Here is a 19,176-nt window from a genome sequence, read left to right as displayed (position 1 = left end):
ACATGATCTCATTCATATGTGGAATCTAATGAACAAAATGAACTGATGAGCAGAATAGACCCAGAGACACTGAAGCATAGAACAGACTGAAGATCCTCATAGGGAAGGGGTGTGTGTGGGGGGCGGGGCGGGGAGTGGGAGGATTAACCAAAGACCTTGTATGCATATGTGCTTAACCCATGGATACAGACAATAGTGGGGTGAAGGCTCTGGAGGGGATGAGAGTGGGGAGGATGGGGGCCAATAGGGGGAAAAAGGAGACATCTGTAATACTTTCAACAATAAAGATAAATTTAAAAAATAAAATAGTGACCAATAAAAATATATATTCAGTAAATTTGCTTTATTGGTATGGGCCAAGTGCACTTGCTACTTCACATTTTCTTACCATAGTCATATTCCATTGAGGTTTAGTAATCTCTTTGGGGTCAAGTAGCTGCTAACTAGGTTCACTCATAAAAGACCTCGTTGTTGACGTGCTCTGTAGTAAGAAAGTGTAACGGTGGAATCAGTTATTCCTGTTTTGGTTCTGGAACTTGGCTTTCCTGTGTTCCTTCTCTTCTTTCCTCCATTCCAAGCTGTTTCACACTTACTACCCAGAATCCTCAAAGTTGGGTTTGTTGACTTGGGAAGTAAAAAACCTGCCTTTTGTTTCTGACCTCTCAGTGGGTGAGCCTGCAAACAACTCCCTTGGACTTGAACCATTCAGACTGCTCCCTCCTAAATGTAACGTAGCTTTACATTTTAGATACGGAATTATTCCAAGTAAATATAGCAGAAGATCCATGATTACATAATTTCTAATATTAGGAAGAGTAAATGGGAAAAAAATCTAACTTTTCCTGTATGGAACCTCTCATAATGTTGTAATAATCATGAGCTTCAAAAACTGCGTTATTCTCTCCCCCCCCCCCCCCGTTCCTCCATTAAAGAAATATTACGGCATCCTCAGTGACATGGTTTTAACATGGATTGCCAGCCCACTTTCCCATAGGTCATTGTGAAAGTTCTTCAAAGAGCGCCGTTGTTGTGCTGCTGTCGCCTTTCTGCTGCTCAGCCTTGTTCAGACTTCATTTTACATCTCCTTTCAGCCTTTGTGACATATTCATCCATGCCTCTTACCCAGTCACACTTAAGATCTCTCCATAAGACAGACAGAAACAGACTGAGAAAATACGATTATCAGATGTGATGTTTAAGCAAGTGTGGTATTTAAGATCCGCCAAAGGTGAAAGGAAATAGCAAATCTCGGTCACTGAGTCCTTCTTCCTGGCCCGCTGGCAGGTGAGTCAGGTCTCGGAGCGTTGGGAAGATGCCGACTTGAGTGAGGTCTCTGACTTAAAGTCCACAGATGTTTGGATGTTAAGGCTCTTTCAGAATTGGGAATGGTGACAAGAAACGCCATGTTTTAAAGAAATTCTTTTCTGTGCACATCTCCATTTAAACTACTTTTCTTATAAAGGCCCTGGAGGAAAGACCAGGGGGCTGACGCTGGGGCTTTGCCGTCCACCGGACAACAGAGGAGAAGGTTCCCCTGGTGCTCAGAGCTGCTCCCTCTCTGGGCACCTGCGTGCATCGTCACCGACCTCCACCGACTTGGTGTAGGGGATGTCGACGTGTCGGAGGGAGCCACGAAGGAGGCGTGGTGAGGGGACTGAGCCACAGAGACCCTGCCTTGCGGCTGAGCTGAGGGAGGCAGAGCGAGGGGCGGGCGCTGGAGGGGAGGCAGGCGGGACAGTGAGGACGAAAGGACCTCAGCCAGGCGGCCATGGAGGCACCGCGTCGGTGCACAGGCCAGGAGCGTGGCCCGTTGCACTGTTTCTGATGGCTAGGGTCACTGGTCACGTATTGGCCCCCATCTTCCCCCAGCCCTGGGTGAACAGGACTGTTTTGGAAATCGTAGTTCTCTTTAGTTGAATATTATGGTTCAGTGAGAATTGACCAGGAAGTAGTTTTTGTCTGAAGACTCACTGCAAGTAAATGCCTTCGGAAATGTTCCCCTTCCTGTGTCTGCGGATCATAATGGTCACCGTTGTCTCCCTCACCCAGGCACCCTTTCCAGCCAGAGCATCTCTAGGCATGTTCTGGATGTGGGCACCGTCTCTCTTCATGGCACCTGCCCTGCTGCGTGGCAGGTAGACAGCTGTAGGGATAATAGTTGTCATCGTTCAGTGAAGACAGAGGATGTTTGGATGGTTGTCTTTTTCTGTTAAATGAGTCTTTGGTGTTAGGTAACTCTCTGTGCCTCCCACGTTGAGAACTTAAAGGGACAGCGCAGCCCCGTGAGACAGACGTGAGGTGGGTGATGCGCCCGCTCTTTGCTGCTCGTGGACGTGACCCTCACTCACACAGTATCTTCTGAGTGTCTGCTTCAAAGCAGGCAGGCCTGGCTCCAAGATCCGGCAGTTCCCTGAGGTGCTTAAAAGCTTTTAAAAGTAAATTATCTGTAAAGTTACTTGTATTAAAATGTGATAAAGCCACAGCACCATTGTTCATTTTCTTTATGATTTTGAAAGAAAAACAAGTGATCACTGTTTTAAAACTCACATTGTGTGTGTGTTGAGCAGAGAGCAGAAGTTATTTCCAAATGGAGGTACAGGAAGTGTGAAATGTCTGCTCATCCTTCGTCAGCATTACCGGGTGAGTCAGCAATTTGCTAAGGTCAGCAAACCTTTATTTTGAACTTTAACCATAGTATATTTAGAAAAAATCATGTGTAACATAGGGATCTAAATTTGGTATTAATACATTAACAGAATTTTAGTTTTGGAAGGTTCCTTGGGGGTGTTACATCTTTTTAGGTTTGAGAAATATTAGAAGGTGACTCTCTGATATCCGAGGCATGAGTGCCATTCTGACCTGATTTAGTCATTGCTTACTTACACTGCTGGGTGGAAATGGGTTACTGACCGCTTGGAAGGTTTTCAGAGTGAGGGACGTTGGTTTTCTGAATTTCCTGCTGTGCCCCAGGCCAGGAGGCCAGGGCTCAGGGCCTCCTTCGTACGGGTCAGACCTGCCCAGGCTGCTCTTCTCTGGCTGTGGTCTTGCAGGTGTATGTCCAGCTCCAGAGCGAGGCGCGAGGGCTCTTCCACTGCTCCTGGCTCTGGACAAGCCACCGAGGGTGCTCCTCTGAGCCCGCCTCAGGGCGTATGTGTGGCAGAAGGCTGTGCTGTCTTTGGAAGAAGAAGTTGATGATCGAGGTTTTGGGTTTGTATTAAAAATATCAAGTCATTCATTCAGAAGCAAGTACCTGCATTGGACCAGATCCTGTGTTACATGCGTGAGGCAGAAAACAGTCTGGCCAGGTTTTGACATTTCAGCTGAGACCTAAACGGTGAGGAGGCGGCCAGTGGAGAGCAGAGGTCCAGGAGCAGGTGCCGCAGCGGCTGCGGTGGGGAGCAGTTTGTGCCCGTGGGCAGGACAACGGTGAGGCTGGGGAAGAGCAGGAGAGGGAGACAGGCTGGAGGAGACGCTGGGTTAATAGGTAGGAAGTCTGACCGCGCAGGTCCACGCCGAGGCTTTACAGTCGGTCCTCAGACACTTGGAAGGCACCACGGGATTATCAGCAAGGGAGGACGACATTGCTGTGGGAGAGGGAGCGAGAGGGTCGGAGGGCTTGCGGGGAGGGAAGCTGCTGTGCTGTCCTGAAGAGCAGCTAATATTCATTGTTTGTTTGCTGTGGGCTAGGCTGTGTGCCAAACCCTTCTACTCGCGTCTCAGGGAAACCTCGTGACAGCCCCGTGGGTGCTGCTGTTATCCGTGCCTCACGGGAGGAAGCAAGACCCGCGAGGGTCAGCAGCCGGCCCGGCGTGTGTCAGGCAGTGGCCGAGCTGGGACTTGAGCCCAGGCAGCGTGGGGTTCCAGACCCCGTGCTGTGAGCCGCTGGGCATGCGCTTTGGGGGCAGGAGGTGATGGTCTGCCAGGTTCTTGACCTGAGTGGGTCCCACTGGAAATGTTTATACAACCGAAGTTAGAGCACTTGGGACTAGTGAAGGAAAACACTGGTGTGTGAAACGGGTTCACTTCTAGCTTTGTACAGCTGTGCGTGCGCATGTGCGAGCTTGTAAGCCATTGCAGGAAGCAGGCAGCATTGGTGTAGCCGAGAGCCGGCCGAGTGGTGGCAGTGCTCGTGGAGGGGAGTGGGGCTCAGGGTGAGAGGCCGATGTGCAGTCTCCGTGGGAGATTGCGTGCAGGGCCCCATGGGGGGTGTCAGGATGCGCCCTGCTCTCTGGTGGGAGAAGATGGGTCCAGGTGTGCGTGTGCGCAGTGCAGGCCTCCTGGGCTGTCTCACCGCCTGGTTCTCAGCTTCTCTCAGCGGTAGTTGATGGGTGGGGTTGGCATGTCACCCACATCTGCACCTTACAGCAGATCTGTAAGCTGGCTCTGTCTTGTGAGGTGAGCCGTCACCCCAAACTGCCTAAGCAGGGGGTTGAGCCAAGAATAAATTCTCCGGAGCTGAAGGTGAGCGGTGAGCCCCCAGTGGCAGTGGGCCTCGCACGTAGTGTTGGGGTGAGGGTCTGGGAATGGTTTGGGCTGAGTCCCCTTGGGATGCAAGGGCCTCAGGGTTACAGGGGTGAAGGCCCAACAGAAAGTAAGATTAGGATAGTTTTAGGAGGTTGCAAGGCAGACGCCAGTGGAGAGCACAGGCGGGGACGCAGTGGCTGGAGGGTCAGCTGTCGAGTCCTGCTTGGCTGGGAGGTGGCCGTCTGGAGAAGGTGGAGGCACTGTCTGTGGAGCCACACATGCAGGGGCGTGATGTCCTTGACCGACGGTTCTGCCCTGCTCTTCCCAACACGGATTCCTTGTTGGCAACTGAAGTATGAAGACCAGTTGCCAAAGGGAATTGACTGTTTCCTGTGGGCACACCCCAAAGTCGAGGCAGTTCGGGGGGTAACTCTGGAGTTGCTCTGATTTCGTGTGATGTGCAGAGTCAGCCAGCGACCTTGGGATCCCTCACGTCGGGCAGGGCTTGAGCCCTGTCTGAGATGTTGTTTTCATGGACTGCTCTGAGGAACTCACAGTTCAGCCACACGGAGCTCTTTGAAGCAAGCACAGAAGTGGGATAGAGTTTGAGGTGCATCGTGTCTGAGTCTTGGAGGTGGGATGCCCTGGTCTGCTTGGTCTGTCTGAACGTTGCGGTCCTCGTCTCTCCTCATCTGCTTGGAGGAGAGTGAACCTGAGGACAGGAACGTTTCCTCGGTTGCTCAGCATTTGGGGACCTTCAGGCTTTAGGCAGTGAGTCAAGTGTCAGGGGGACAAGGGCCCAGGTCACAGGAGTGGTTCCTGAGGAGCTTCTCAGCCGCCGTCACGTGATCACACGCCATGGGGGTGCACAAACTGGGGGTGCTCACCATGGCATTGGGGTCTGGAAGGAAACACGAGAGCGAATGTGTTGGAAACGTATGTGAGGACGGCAGTACATGTCTGAGACACAGATACACATAGGCTGGCTACCTTTCTTTGCAGGTGGTTGTAGGGGATAAAAATGTATGGAGGCTGCTATACGTTAGTTTAGATCTTAAAAACACACATTGTTGATAACTTGTCCTGACGTTCTGAGAGAGCCAGGAGCCTCTGTGCATGTGACCTGTGTCCCAGCGAGGAGGGAGCTATGCTTGCGGCCTGCGCTGTGTCGTGTGGAGCAAGACTTGTTCTCAAAGAGGTCGTTTCCTCCTCCTGTTGGAGGAACTTGGCCTTTTGTGGGACGTGTCCCTTGTTAGGAAGCACCACGCCCTCCTGCCAGCTGTTAGGTTGGGGATGGGGCCTGGAGAGCGTGGGGCACGGTGCCTCGCACTGGTCAGTCCTGTCCCAGTCGTACCCCCTGGGGACCCACACGCCTGTTCCCGTCTTAGAGCAACAGGAATGGGTGCCCCCACAAATGTCGTGTTTTCTCAGTATGGAAGGCCTCACTGCCAGAGCCCCGTGTAAGTAACCCTTTCTCCCCCCGAGAACCTTGCCCTAACGTTGGTGTGAGAAGTGCTCCCAGCCCTGCCTTACAGGAGGGGATGGTAAGGCTTCCAGGGCCACTGAGGCCTTCGTGTTCGTTTCCGTTCAGGTGACACCTTGCCCGCCCGTGTCTTTCAGGTTGGACACGGGAGAATGCTTTCACGGCACGTCCCAGCCCCACGCGCACCTCAGGATGTCTCGGGGGGAGAGTGCGGTGTTTGCCTATGAGTCCTCGGTGCACAGCGCCAACGTCCTGCTCAGCCTCGACGATCAGCGCAGGAAGGATGAGCTGTGCGACGTCACCGTCCTCGTGGAGGGGCGGCCGTTCCGCGCCCACCGCGCCGTGCTGGCCGCCTGCAGCACTTACTTCCATGCGAGGGTCCTGGGCCAGGCCGACCCGGAGCTCAGCATTTCTCTCCCAGAAGAGGTGAGCGGGGCCACCCTGGGAAGCCACCCTGATTTTAACTCCTGGAACCTATTCCGTCTCTTACGGTTCACTAGGTTAAAGCCAAAACCGTCGTGTCTCGAGGCTCAGGCGTGGTTCCGAGGTTCGGCAACAATACATTTCTTTAACTTTTTTCCACAAAATTAGGACATTTTACATGTAAAGTTATTAATTTTGGATGTTAGTTAAAATATTTATTGAGCAGATGAGTAACGTATGTTATTTATTTTTAAAATATATTTTATTGATATTTTACAGAGAGGAAGGGAGAGGGGACAGAGAGTTAGAAACATCGATGAGAGAGAAACATCGATCAGCTGCTTCCTGCACACCTCCCACTGGGGATGTGCCCGCAACCAAGGTCCATGCCCTTGACCGGAATCGAACCTGGGACCCTTCAGTCCGCAGGCCGATGCTCTATCCACTGAGCCAAACCAGTTGGGGCTGTTATTTTTAATGTTAACTTTTAAAATATATTTGTATTGATTTCAGAGAGAGGCAGAGTTAGGGAGAGAAAGAGAAACGTCAGCGATGAGAGAGAATCATTGGTCGGCTGCCTCATGCACGCCCCCTACTGGGGATCGAGCCCACAAACCCAGGCATGTGCCCTGACCTCCTTTGCCCAGTTTCCTCCAATGAACATTTTGCAAAATTATTGTAGAATATCACCACCAGGATATTGACATGAATACAACCCATCATCTTACTGAGTTTTTGGTTTTACTTGCACTAAGTGTGTGTGTATGTGTGTGTGGGGGGGAAGTTCTGTGCAGTTCCGTGTGTCCACCACAGTCAGATGCTGAGTGGTTCCCACACCCAAGGAACCATTTATAATCGCCCCTCCATCCCTAACCCCTGGCAACCACTGATCTGTCCTCCTTTCTAAAGTTTGGTCGTTTCAAAAACGTCATATAATTGGAATAACACAGAATGTGACCTTTTAGAATTGGCTTTTTCCCACTTAATTTCCTCGAGATTCATCCAGGTTGCATGTATCAATAGTTCTTTTTGATTGCCGAGTAGTATTCCACAGTGTGGATGCACCGGGCTCATTCCAGTTTTTGGCTAGTACAAGTAACGTCTCTGTGGACATTTGCGTCCAGGTCATTTCCCGGGGACAGAGGGCAGGATCCAGTTGCCAGGCTGTGCGGGGACGAGTTCCAGCTTTACAGGAAGCCCTGGGCCGCTTGGCCGAGCGGCTGCGCGTTCCCATTCCTGGCCAGTGTGAGTGCCCTGCTCCCCCGTGTGTCAGCGGGGAGAGCTGCTTTTCGTTTCCAACCCTTTGGAAGCTAGTGCAGCGCCCACAGCTCAGAATGTCTAAGGCCTCAGTGTTGAAGAAGCCGTTCGGTATTTTAACACAGAACGAGGCTTTCCCTGCACTTCGCCCGGTCCGTTCCGTCTGCCCTCACCGTGTAGAGGCAGGTTCAGTGCAGATGTGCACATGTCTGCTTAAAGCTTGTGTAGCCAGGAGCCCGTGGATCTTTGCATGATTTTTAGAACTTCACTTTGTTCACTTTAAAAATCTGAATCTTTAACAATTTTATTACAAGTTTCTGGAATGAGATGAAGGTGGTAGTTACCGTTTATTGTGCATTTGCCCTGGATCAGAACCCCTGGAAGTCCGTTAGCTGTGTTGTCCTCACCCGTAAGCTGCTCCCTCTGCGGCTGACAGCAGCTGGAGTTGTTGGCATATGCCTGCCTGGCGGGCTGGCGTGGACTCCGGGGTTGACCGCCTGTGTTCGGCTCCTCCTGCTCTAGGTGTATTCATTGCAGCCCATTTGGAGAAAGTGTGGTGCTGTTTCTCTTTCTTTTCCCATGAGAGTGCATTGTAGTTCGTGTGTAAGTCAGCGTGGACTCTGTGAGCAGGGTGTGGTCCCTGTGAGGAGGTGTGTGTGAGAGCGTGCCCCCGGGAATAGCTGTCTTACCCAGTTAAAGAGCCTGCTTGATCGTCGTCACAGGTAAGGTGCACCTCTCTAGTGTGCTCTTGTGTAATCAACCAGACAGCTGTCGAGTGATGCATCTGTTTTCATTTTGTGCGTTGACAGGTGACAGTTAAAGGGTTCGAGCCTTTACTTCAGTTTGCCTACACTGCTAAGCTGTTCCTGAGTCAGGACAACGTGGACGAAGTGTGCAGGTGTGTGGAGTTCTTAGGCGTCCACGACATTGAGGAATCCTGCTTTCAGTTTCTCAGATTTAGGTCTTCGGACTCCACCGCCAACCAGCAAGAAGGCCCGAGAAAAACGTGCTTCCCCTCCCCCTGTCAGAAAACAGGCCTCAAGTTTCCGCTTTTGGACCAGAGGGATTTAGAAATTAATGAGGTGGAGGAATTTTTGGAAAATAAAGATGTTCAGACTCCTCAGTGTAAACTCCGTGGATACCAAGGAAATACAAAACTGTCACCTCCCCTGCAAGACAGTGCCAGTCAGACCTGGGAGTCCATGTGCTTAGACAAGGAGGCTGCTCTGGCTCTGCCACCTCTATGCCCCAAATACAGAAAATTCCAGAAGGCGTTTGGGACGGACAGAGTCCGCGCTGTGGAGTCGGGCTTCAAAGATGGTCACATTGCTGTTCCGCCCAGTGAGACGCCTGAAAGCGAGTGTCCGGGAGGAGCCCAGGACTGCGCAGACCTGCAGGTGGTTTTAAAATGTGAAGAAAGGAGCTCAGCGGCGGGGCCTGAAGACGCCACGGAGGAGCCTGCCTCTCAGTGCCCGTTGGAGCAGACAGGGCCGCCGTTCCTCCACTCTCCCGCGGACCCCCCGGGCCTCTACTCGCTGTCCCTCCTGCACACCTACGACCAGTATGGCGACTTGAACTTGGCTGGCATGCAGCCCACAGCAGTGTTAACCGAAAAGCCGCTGTCAGGCCCAGATGTCGGAGAAGAGAAGACCTTGGCTGGAAGTGAGGATTCACTTTTGAAGCCGGACTCCAGCCCCCGGGGAGAGGGTGGCCGCCCTCCCGGTGGTCGCAGCAGCGTGGAGCGCGAGGTGGCCGAGCACTTGGCCAGGGGCTTCTGGAGTGACCTCTGCAGCACGGACGCTCCTTGCCCAGTGCAGCTGTCACCTGCTGGGGCCAAAGATGGGCCAGAACAGAGCCACTCTCAGAAGCGGTCCGAGTGTCCCTGGCTGGGGATCAGGATTAGCGAGAGCCCGGAGCCGGGCCAGAGGACGTTTGCAACGTTAAGTTCTGTCAGCTGCCCTTTCATCAGCACTCTGAGCGCCGAAGGCCACGCGGGCAGCTTGGAGATGGGAGCTGATGGCTATGCCTCGGAGCCCCAGCAGGAGCCCTGTCCGTACGCCTGTGTGATCAGCTTGGGGGACGACTCGGAGACGGACACCGAAGGGGACAGCGAGCCCTGCTCAGCCCGAGAGCAGGAATGTGAGGTGAGGCTGGGGGGGTTCAGGCAGGCTCTGGCTCCACTGACGGGGATTCACTGTCAGCGCCTGGCGCCCCACGGGGGGAGCACGGGCTGCGGGGGGAACCGCCCCGTGAGGTGTGAAACTGTGGGGTCTGCACCAAGCAGGTGCTTCTGTCGGCCATGGCCTGGAGGCCCACAGGGCTGTGTAAGCCCCTCGGATGCCAGGTCCCTGAGGAGGGCAGCAGTGGTGCTGGGTCCCTGCGTGTGACTCCTGAGCGGGCAGCAGGGACGGTCCACTCACTGCCCCGGGGTCCTGCACCTGGGCAGCCCCTCGGCAGGACTGCGGTGACCATTGTACCTGCCTTTCCTAGCACGTGACTCTCCCATAGCCGTTCTCTTCCTGTTTCCCCTTAGCCTCTCAGCATTAACTGATGATGTCCACTAGCTTAGCAAGGGCTCCGTGTAGTTGGTATGCGACGGCTGCTGTTTGTAAAACATGCCTATGGCTCCCAGGGCTTCTTGGCTCTTTATCCTTGTCTCTGGTTTCATAGTTGTTGGACGGCAGGTTTGGAAGAGGTAAGAGGCTGTTTTTTCCTGGGCTGTGGGAGGGGGTGATAGTGATTTAAGAAGTAAGATGTGTGCATGAGTTATATCTGTAGATTTTTGTATGCTACTTATAAATCCAGTGTTTGGAACTGTGAAAAGAATGTTAAAAATATTTAACAAGTTTTAAAGTATTTCATATATGTAACCAACTAAGTAGGTTGCCAGAGAAACTGACCAATATTTTATTTGCATTTTTGGTCATTAATATAATTACGTTGTTACACAATTTTGTTATTAGAACTTTTCCCCCAAAATTTATGTATCTTGAAAATGAATTTAAAATATTTACAACATTTGTCTAATTATTTCTACATTGGCAAGTAAGATGTGTAGCTTTTAAAATGAGTTATGTGAAACTATCATTTCCTGACAGAAAAATACATTCTTTGAAATGCTTTAGAAATACTAGCTTAATATACTAGTATTAAATCAGAGCCAGAGAGTGATAGAAATCAAAGAATAAAGTAGATATTTGAGTGGGGGGCGTTTGGATAAAAACAGTTAAAAGCACTTTAGAGCCTGGCCAGCGTGGCTCAGTAGCTGAGCTTCACCCAGGAACCAGGAGCTCCGGGTTCGATTCCCGGTCAGAGCACAGGCCCGGGTGCAGGCTCCATCCCAGTGGGGTGTGCAGGAGGCCGCTGATTCTCATCTTGATGTTTCTGTCTCTCTCCCTCTCCCTTCCTCTCTGATATCAATAAAAATATACTGAAAAAACACTTTAGAAAGAGGCATAAAGATATCTGTGGATTATTAACATGCACTAGTAGAATAAATTTTTTTTCATTTTAAATACATTAATATTTGTGTTGACATAATTGATTTGCTTATAAAATACCTGCTTCTCATTTTATTTGTCTTCTGAGCCCTCTTTAAAGGAGGCTAGGAACATCAAATAAATACCAGTCTTTACTCTAAGGCAGTGGTCGGCAAACTCATTCGTCAACAGAGCCAAATATCAACAGTACAACGATTGAAATTTCTTTTGAGAGCCAAATTTTTTAAACTTAAAACTTCTTCTAACGCTAGTTCTTCAAAATAGACTCGCCCAGGCCGTGGTATTTTGTGGAAGAGCCACATTCAAGGGGCCAAAGAGCCGCATGTGGCTCGCGAGCCGCGGTTTGCCGACCACGGCTCTAAGGCATTGCGCAGGAACTGGGCATAGAGCTCTGCTTTCTAAGTCTGAGAGAAGGTCTCTGGGAAGCGAAGATGTGTGTGCCTTTGTCCCCCAGGGCTGAGTGTGACGGGGAGCACTCACACAGCAGCGGTGACTGATGCTTGTCTCCCGTCCTAGGTAAAACTGCCGTTTAACGCACAGCGGATCATTTCCCTCTCTCGGAATGACTTCCAGTCCTTGCTGAGGATGCACAAGCTGACTCCAGAACAGCTGGACTGTATCCACGACATCCGGAGGAGGAGTAAGAACAGGATCGCTGCCCAGCGCTGCCGCAAGCGGAAACTCGACTGCATACAGAACCTGGAGTCGGAAATCGAGAAGCTGGTAAGGATGCCAGAGAGTTCAATTCCACCGCATCCACCCATTCTCCTTCATTGTAGAGGAAACAGCTACTTTAATTCCTAAGTCAGATTATAACGTTCAATTATACATTAACTTTAAAATTTACCACATACCGTTTTAAGAAAAATTATATGACATTTAGGAAATAAAAAAAGAGGATGTTTATAGACTACATATGTAAGTATTCTACATATTATAGCATAATCTATATTCTCTATTTTATCAAAGGCCTGTGGCCCTAATGCCATAACGACCAAAGACCGGTGTGGGTGGGTGGGGCTTTTAGTGTGTTATCAGTTGAGAACTATTTCTAGGTGCCTTTTGAATGATTTACAAATTAAAGATAGTTTTACCATCTACCTAATTCTTAGGTTGAGTCAAGATGCAAGATGCAAGATGTGAGGCACTTCAGTGTTTTGTGCCATGTATCTGTGACACTTACTGGTTCACTTGTTAGTTAAGATACACTGTGACCTGAATAACTTGTTTTGGCTGATACCGAATCAAACCCACTTGGGTCTTTTATCTAAGGGAAAAAGTCAGATGCTGATAGGGAAGGAACATTCTAGAACTAAGGAGACCCTGAGTGTGAGGAATGCCTGCTTTGTGGAATCTTACTTTCGGTTCCAGCATCAAAACACAGGGTAACTGGAAAATGATTACCTTGCACCCAGGTGTCTCTGTCCCCTAGTGGTGGCTGAAGGAACATTGTCTGAGCAACACAAGCTGGGACTGTGCAGACAGCATTTCTTCTGTGCTCCGTTTTGGGTGTTTGTTAGTTACTGGGGAGAGTTTAACATGGTGATTGTAGCCAGTATGAACATTCTAGCTACGAATAGCAATTAAACAATTTAGAAAGAAAACCGTGCTTTTATATACCTTCAGAAAAGTGGAAAAATAAAAATTTATGTATTTTGTGTATACTTTAATTGTGCAAAAAGAGGAGGACATGTAACTATTTAAAAAGACGAGGCACAACTGTAAAAAGTTAACGAGAAACCGGATCTTTTACGAGTGAAGGCACGAGAGAGATGAGAAGCTTTGTGATTTTGCTGCGTGATTAAAGTGGTTGGGAACACAGGAGAAAAGTCACAGGTTTGGGCCCTGGCCAGTTTTCTCAGTGGTTAGAGCACTAGCTTGGGTCTGTGGGTTTGATTCCCAGTTAGGGGCATGTACCTCCTTTGTAGGCTGCCCAGAAACAAACAGATCAATTGTATAAAAATCTGAACAAATTGGAGGATACTTTGCAATATAAAAATTTAGTACTTTATTTTTTTCAAAATGTTAGCTGCCATGAAATATTTAAAAAGTAATTACCATAGTTAGATTTACACAGTTTTTTAGAAAAACTTTTATATAAACCCGTAATAGTACTTTTGTATAAAGCAACTTTTCTTTTACCCTTATAGCTTTTTTGTTCCAGAAAAGAATCTGGTTAGAGGATTATCACTGAAATCACCCAGCTAACCGTTAACCCAGCGTCAGCGCCACAGAACCTGCCCGTGAGCAGGAAACCAAGAGCCCTGTCTAATCCCACAGGGGAGCCTTGGCCCTCCGCCAGCATTTACTTCCTCTCCGCCGGTCCCCTGGCTCCCGCTGGGTCAGAGCAGGTGTAGGGGCAGCAGGCAGGGGAGTGAGCGAGCGAGCGAGGGGGAAGCAAGCTGCCAGCAGGGGGTGGTGGACGGGCTGCAGGAGCCAGCAAACCTGAGAACACTGTGTGAAGACTTGCCTGGAGAGAGAACAGTTCTTAAATAATAATAATATGGTTGACCAAACAGACCCTCCCCCCACACCCCCCAGTTCTTCACACTCTCGTAGTTCACACGTTAGATTTCCGACTGTGGGCATTTTAGACGCTGAGTCCCACCTGTAACATGGGTTTAATGTTACTTAAACCAGCAGTCGTGTGAGTCACACAGCCGAGAGTGCGAATTCGAAGACGTTTTGCACAATATTCGGCACAAAGTCAGCGCTCAGTGCCAGTCGCTGTAGAACCTGGCGGTGATGCGAGTCGCAGGAGTTACGATGAGTGTGCTTGCGCTGCTTTTGGCTCTTCTGCCTAAAATGTAAGTGCACACTTGTTCTTCTGCAGTGTGCAAGCCAGAGAGCTGGAAACCCACCGGAAACACTGCGAGTGTCCCAACTGCTTTGGCCAAAAACTGAGGCAGACGACATCAGGCAACGTAGAATCCTTTTTTCTCTACTTGCACGTTGTTTGATATTTCACTGTGTTTTATTTAGAAGTGTAGAGATGTTTGACAGTGGGTGGCTGCCCCAGATCCCGCCAGAGGGAAGCTGTGCGCCCACATTGTCTTCCTAAATCTGAAAGATCCTGATCCCAAGACACGTCAGGCCTAGGAGTGTGGATGAGGGACTGTGGGCCTGAGGCATTGACTACCTTTTTCAGTTGAATTGAAAGGAAAATGTGACCTTGTTTAACAGAAGACACTGCAGACACAAATGGCTGCTAATGCCCCCGAGTCATTGCGTTCTCTCTGTGCCCACAGCAGAGTGAGAAGGAGAGCTTGCTGAGGGAGAGAGACCACATCCTGTCGACGCTGGGTGAGACCAAGCAGAACCTGACCGGACTTTGCCAGCAAGTCTGTAAAGAGGCGGCTCTGAGCCAGGAACAGATTCAGATACTCGCCAAGTACTCGGCCTCAGACTGCCCTCTTTCGTTTTTAATTTCTGAAAAGGACAAAAGTACTTCGGATGGTGCTCTTGTGTTCCCACCAACTCTGAGTTTACCGGAGGGGCCTCCCGCCGCGCCGCCTGCTGGGGGCCAAAGCCCCTGCTTCCCCGGCGGGAAGGGCAGTGGGTTGGGCTGTGTGCTGGCCCAGGAGTCTGGGCCGAGCCCCAGGGTGGCCGCGGAGGGCGAGGGGCCCTCGGAACAGAGCCGGCAGAGCGCAGGCATCTCCGACTTCTGCCAGCAGATGACCGACAAATGCACTACTGACGAGTGAGCCTCACTTCCTCCCTCCAGCCCGAGCCTCCTGCCGAAGCTCTGGCATGTGTCTTGAGCCTCATCCAGCCATTGGTCTGCCGACAGGACTGTTTCCCTCCGTGGCCGAGAGGGCTCCTCTGAGGCCCCTGATGCCTCGACTCCACGGAGATGCAGAGATGGCGGCATCCTGGAGACAGAGAAGTCCCATCGAACACGTAGTGAGACTTTTATTCTGTTTCAAAGAACAGTAACTGTTAGCAGCCACTCTCCCCTCATTCAGAATGCCAGCATGTGGACTGGCCTCTCCAGCGGCAGTGTAACAGGCGCCTGCAGGGTTCCCCGAGGAAGGGCCCCGGGAGTCAGGAGCCTGCCCTGCCTGGTGTGCTAAGAGCCTGGCCCAAGCGCTGATGGGCTGCACACAGCGGGGCAGCTGCTTGGCATGCCTGAAGCCTGGAGCTAAAACCAGGGGTGGGTGGCCTGCACTGTGACCCTAAGCTCCCGTGGGCCTTGGGGAGCCGGGGCAGGGAGGTGGCCTGAGGCAGAGGCTCTGCCCCTGTCGTGTGGACATTAGGGGCTGTGGTCATGGCAGCAGGTAAGAGCCACGGCTCATCTCCTCTCAGTCTACCCAGCCGGTCCTCGAGGTCTCTGCCTCCTGACGTTCTGTCCCTTTGGGGGGAATGGGACTTGGATTCAGGCAGTGTTGCCTTTGGCTCCCTGGACCCTGAGGGCTTGCCTGCTCCCCCCAGCACAGCGCCCTGCAGAGCCCGACATCGGGGAGAGGGCCGCCCGCAGGACTAGGGGAGGCAGGCACTTCCATCTGGTTGTGAAATCCATGGTTTACTTGTGGACAGTGTTACTGTAGACTTAGAGATGCCTCTAGAACAACCGCACAGGTTTGTGAAACGGGGGGACACGCGATCTTGTTTCACGTGCGTGTGAATTTGGAATCAGAGTGACTGTTGCTCTGTTCCCGAATCTGGTGTCTCGGGGCCCATGGTCCTGGTCCTCTTAGTCGTCCTTTGTGTCTGCCCGTCCTGTTGAACGCCGCTTTCGCCTCCGAGTGCTCCTGTAGCACTGCCTGCTGGGTCTCGGCAGCCTGCTGTTACGTCTGACACGGAGAGCGAGACTGCCGACCTCCTACCGTTGGAAAAGCATGTTCTCAGTCACAGACATTCGCAGGCCCGTGCTAAAGGGTGCGAAGGCGTGAGTGAGGGTGTTTGGGTCAGACAGTACTTCACCAGGTCGGACACCTGAGGCTTCATACAGGGCGTCCTGAACCACGCGAAGGGCCCCTGGGTGCCGCTCCCGTGGGGACAGCCCTCGTCCAGGACAGTGAGCCTGGAGCAAGGCGGCCTTGGCTGAGAGCACAGGGACCACAGGACTTCAGACTCCTGGCCAGATGCGTCCCTTCCTGATGGGCGGTGGCTGCAGATGGCCTTCCTAGCCTGTGTCCTGCGGTTCGTCTCTCTCTTACTGGCTTAGTGGTTGTGAGAAAACTAGCTGGGCTTGCTTGTAGTCTAGAGGCTTGTACAGATACACTCAAGAAGGTGTCAGGGAGAATGAGATGAGTTCTGTGCTACTGCACCCCAGCCTATACAGTGTGTGGGCACAGACACCCCCGTGTAGCTGTTTGATACTTAAAACTTCAAAATAGGAAATAATATAAAAATGCTTCTGGTTTACAAATATAAAATCTAATACAAGCCCATGGAATCCTTGATTTTCCTACCTCAGCAGACACTCAGCCGTCTGTCATAGCAGTGCGCGCGCGCGGGCGTGTGTGTGTGTGTGTGTGTGTGTGTGTGTGTGTGTGTGTGTGTGCAGGTGTCACATGATCTGCTTAATTGCCCCTGTAAATAACTGCTTTGAAAGCTTCCTCTTTCTTTTAATGATAAAACCTAGTTGTCTCCAGAGTTTGTATATGGTTTTTAAGGCATTTGGTTTAAATTGAGCTCTACGTATAAACAGCTTAGCATTAGGGTTTATGGTAATGATGCTCCGGTTATTGGCCAACGTAAAGCATAGCGTCGTTTCACTAGCCAGCATGGGATACAAGGAACCACACTACCTCACACCTCCGTGATGTCCAAGTTGTAACAGCGGGACAGGAAGATAAAAAAGGTTTTATCTTTGTCTTTTGGCTGTAATTTCCCACAGATTGCACAGGATCACACACTTACGTGTATTTTAAAGTTCACGTCTGAAGAGGCTTTTTCCTAAAAGTTTGTTGAAGTTGGCTTTCCTGAGGGTGCGGGTGCTGGGCGCTGTGCATCGTCGTCTCCGCAGAAGCTGGGAAGGTGGTTTCCGTTGTCGGCTGCATAGTCCCACGGTCCCGGCCCCTGGTTTATGCATCGGCTTTCTCAATGCTTGATGGTTTTTAAAAAGCTATTGTCTAACTCAGCAAAATAACATTATCTTAAATTTTGTTATTTCAGTTCACCTATAGCAAATGATTTGTTAAATTGTTACGCTCAAAGCAAATATGGTTATAAATCTTGGTCCTCCATTTGTAACTTTTCTAACATAATTTACTGTAGCTTAATGTTTCACCAGTTTTGAATAAGGAATTATATATATATTTTAAATATATTTCTATTAATTTCAGAGAGAGGAGAGAGAAACATCAATGATGAGAGAATCATTGATTGGCTGCCTCCTGCACACCTCCTACTGGGGATTGAGCCCGCAACCTGGGCATGTGCCCTGACCAGAAATCGAACTGTGACCTCCTGGTTCGTAGATTGATGTTCAACCACTGAGACACGCTAGCCGGGTGGGAATTAAATATATCTGATGTGGTAGACGATACAGGTTGCATGTGGACACTCAGCCACATTCACAACTTGGAAAAAAACCAAATGGCAATGTTATAATGAATTCTCAGGTGAACTTGTTTCCGTATAAAACATCTGTTTTGAATTTGTAAATATTTTAAGGGTTTTATTAAGGCATGTAATAAACTATTCTTTGAAACCTGTTGGGTAAATGAAAATTTAAAGCCGTAATGGCATACTAATTGTAAATAAACATCTATTGATTTTTTTGTATCTTTCTTAATATAGTTTTCTAACTATGCAATAAAACCACTAAATTTATATATTCATAGCCAATTAAGGTCATATTTCATTAAAAGAAAACTTTCATAGTATTTAATTTATATTTTCTCCCTAATGTGCTTATCCAAATGTAGCAAAACGATAGATGTTAGATGTTGGCAATAAATTGACAGTTAAATAAAATTCCCTAAAATTGCTTCTAATTGAATAGAGTTGTATATTCCATTTCCATTTTCCACCTCTGAGGGGACTTTACTAATCTGTGTCTTTGGTCAGGAAGCACTTGTCTGAGGGAGGACTTCATGTTTGATGATGGTGCCTGAATCCTGTTCCCAGACACGGGGGTTCAGGGAGCACAGCTTCTGCCTTGCTCCTGTGACTGCAGTTCAGGCTTCGGATGGAGAGGTGGGGCTTACTGAGGGGACTCTGTGTCTCTAGTCCCCGGGTTTTACAGACTCACCTGCTCAGGCACCTCTCCCAGGTGCCAGCCTACGTCTGGCCAGGCCCTGTACCAGGCTGGCCGCCCAGAGCCTGCACTCCCCGTGTGCCCCTCTCCGGGAAACGTGACTCAGCACCGGGGTGGGGGGGGGGGAGGGCGGGTGGAGGCCAGCCCACTGCCAAGTGTCTGCGAGGCGCATGGCGACCCTTACGGCAAAGCACCAGCCACCCGAGATGCCACACCCTCACCCGGCCCGCCTGGGGCAGGCTGCTGGGCGGTGCGGCTGCGTCCGAGGAGGAGAGAAACGGAGGTCAGAGGCCGGGGATCTCGGTGTGGACCACGCGCCGGAAGAGGGGACACCAGTCAGCCTGGCATGCGTGGGCACCGAGGCAGCGTCACAGTGGGGGAGGCCAAGGGCCTGGCAGCCCCAGGACCACCGTGTGGTCACCATGGTTACCACGAGGTCAGATGCAGGGGCTTTGAGGACGGAAGTGCAAGGGGTGGATGTCACAGTCTCTGAGCGGGCCAGGAAGTAGCACCCGCGGCCTCTGCCCCCGCACCCCACCTGGCTCAGAGTTTGGGCCATTTGAGAAGGAAGGTGGGCGTGGCATACACATGGCTGATGGAGGCCCGTGGGAGGGCGCGGCTGCGCAGGTGAGCCCAGGGGGTTTGCTAAACGTGGGCGAACCCCAGCCAGTCGCCCAGCTTACCCGGGACAGCGCCCCCGAGGGCAGGGGACTGTGAGCCCCTGGAGGCAGGTCCCAGTGCTTGGGGCCGGCTGGCCACCTGCTTCAACGGACTGACTAGAACCCAGGGCCTCCCTGGGCAGTGGGAGAGGAGGGCCACGGGGACAGAGGAGCGGGGCATAG

The 19,176-nt window shown here is 50.9% G+C and overlaps 1 protein-coding gene across 2 annotated transcripts in view; it reads left to right on the top strand.

Moving 5' to 3' along the window:
- Positions 1-18,068, top strand: part of BACH1 (BTB domain and CNC homolog 1) — a 33,096-nt gene extending 15,028 nt beyond the window's left edge. The window contains exons 2-5 of one of the 2 annotated variants that reach the window (XM_080652488.1): positions 6,085-6,373; positions 8,437-9,771; positions 11,644-11,850; positions 14,379-18,068. In XM_080652488.1, coding sequence (XP_080508614.1) covers positions 6,140-6,373; positions 8,437-9,771; positions 11,644-11,850; positions 14,379-14,831 — 2,229 coding nt within the window. In that variant the 5' untranslated portion in view covers positions 6,085-6,139 and the 3' untranslated portion in view covers positions 14,832-18,068. Of the gene's footprint in view, positions 1-6,084; positions 6,374-8,436; positions 9,772-11,643; positions 11,851-14,375 lie in introns of both variants that reach the window. The other variant, XM_080652487.1, reaches the window with a different exon arrangement.
- The last annotated feature ends 1,108 nt before the right edge of the window (positions 18,069-19,176 follow it).

This window comes from Plecotus auritus (assembly GCF_963455305.1).
Source record: "Plecotus auritus genome assembly, chromosome: 2".
In the NCBI taxonomy this organism is placed as follows: Eukaryota; Metazoa; Chordata; class Mammalia; order Chiroptera; family Vespertilionidae; genus Plecotus; species Plecotus auritus.
The sequence above is the reverse complement of the archived record's forward strand: the minus strand, read 5'-3'. Positions and strand labels throughout refer to the sequence as shown.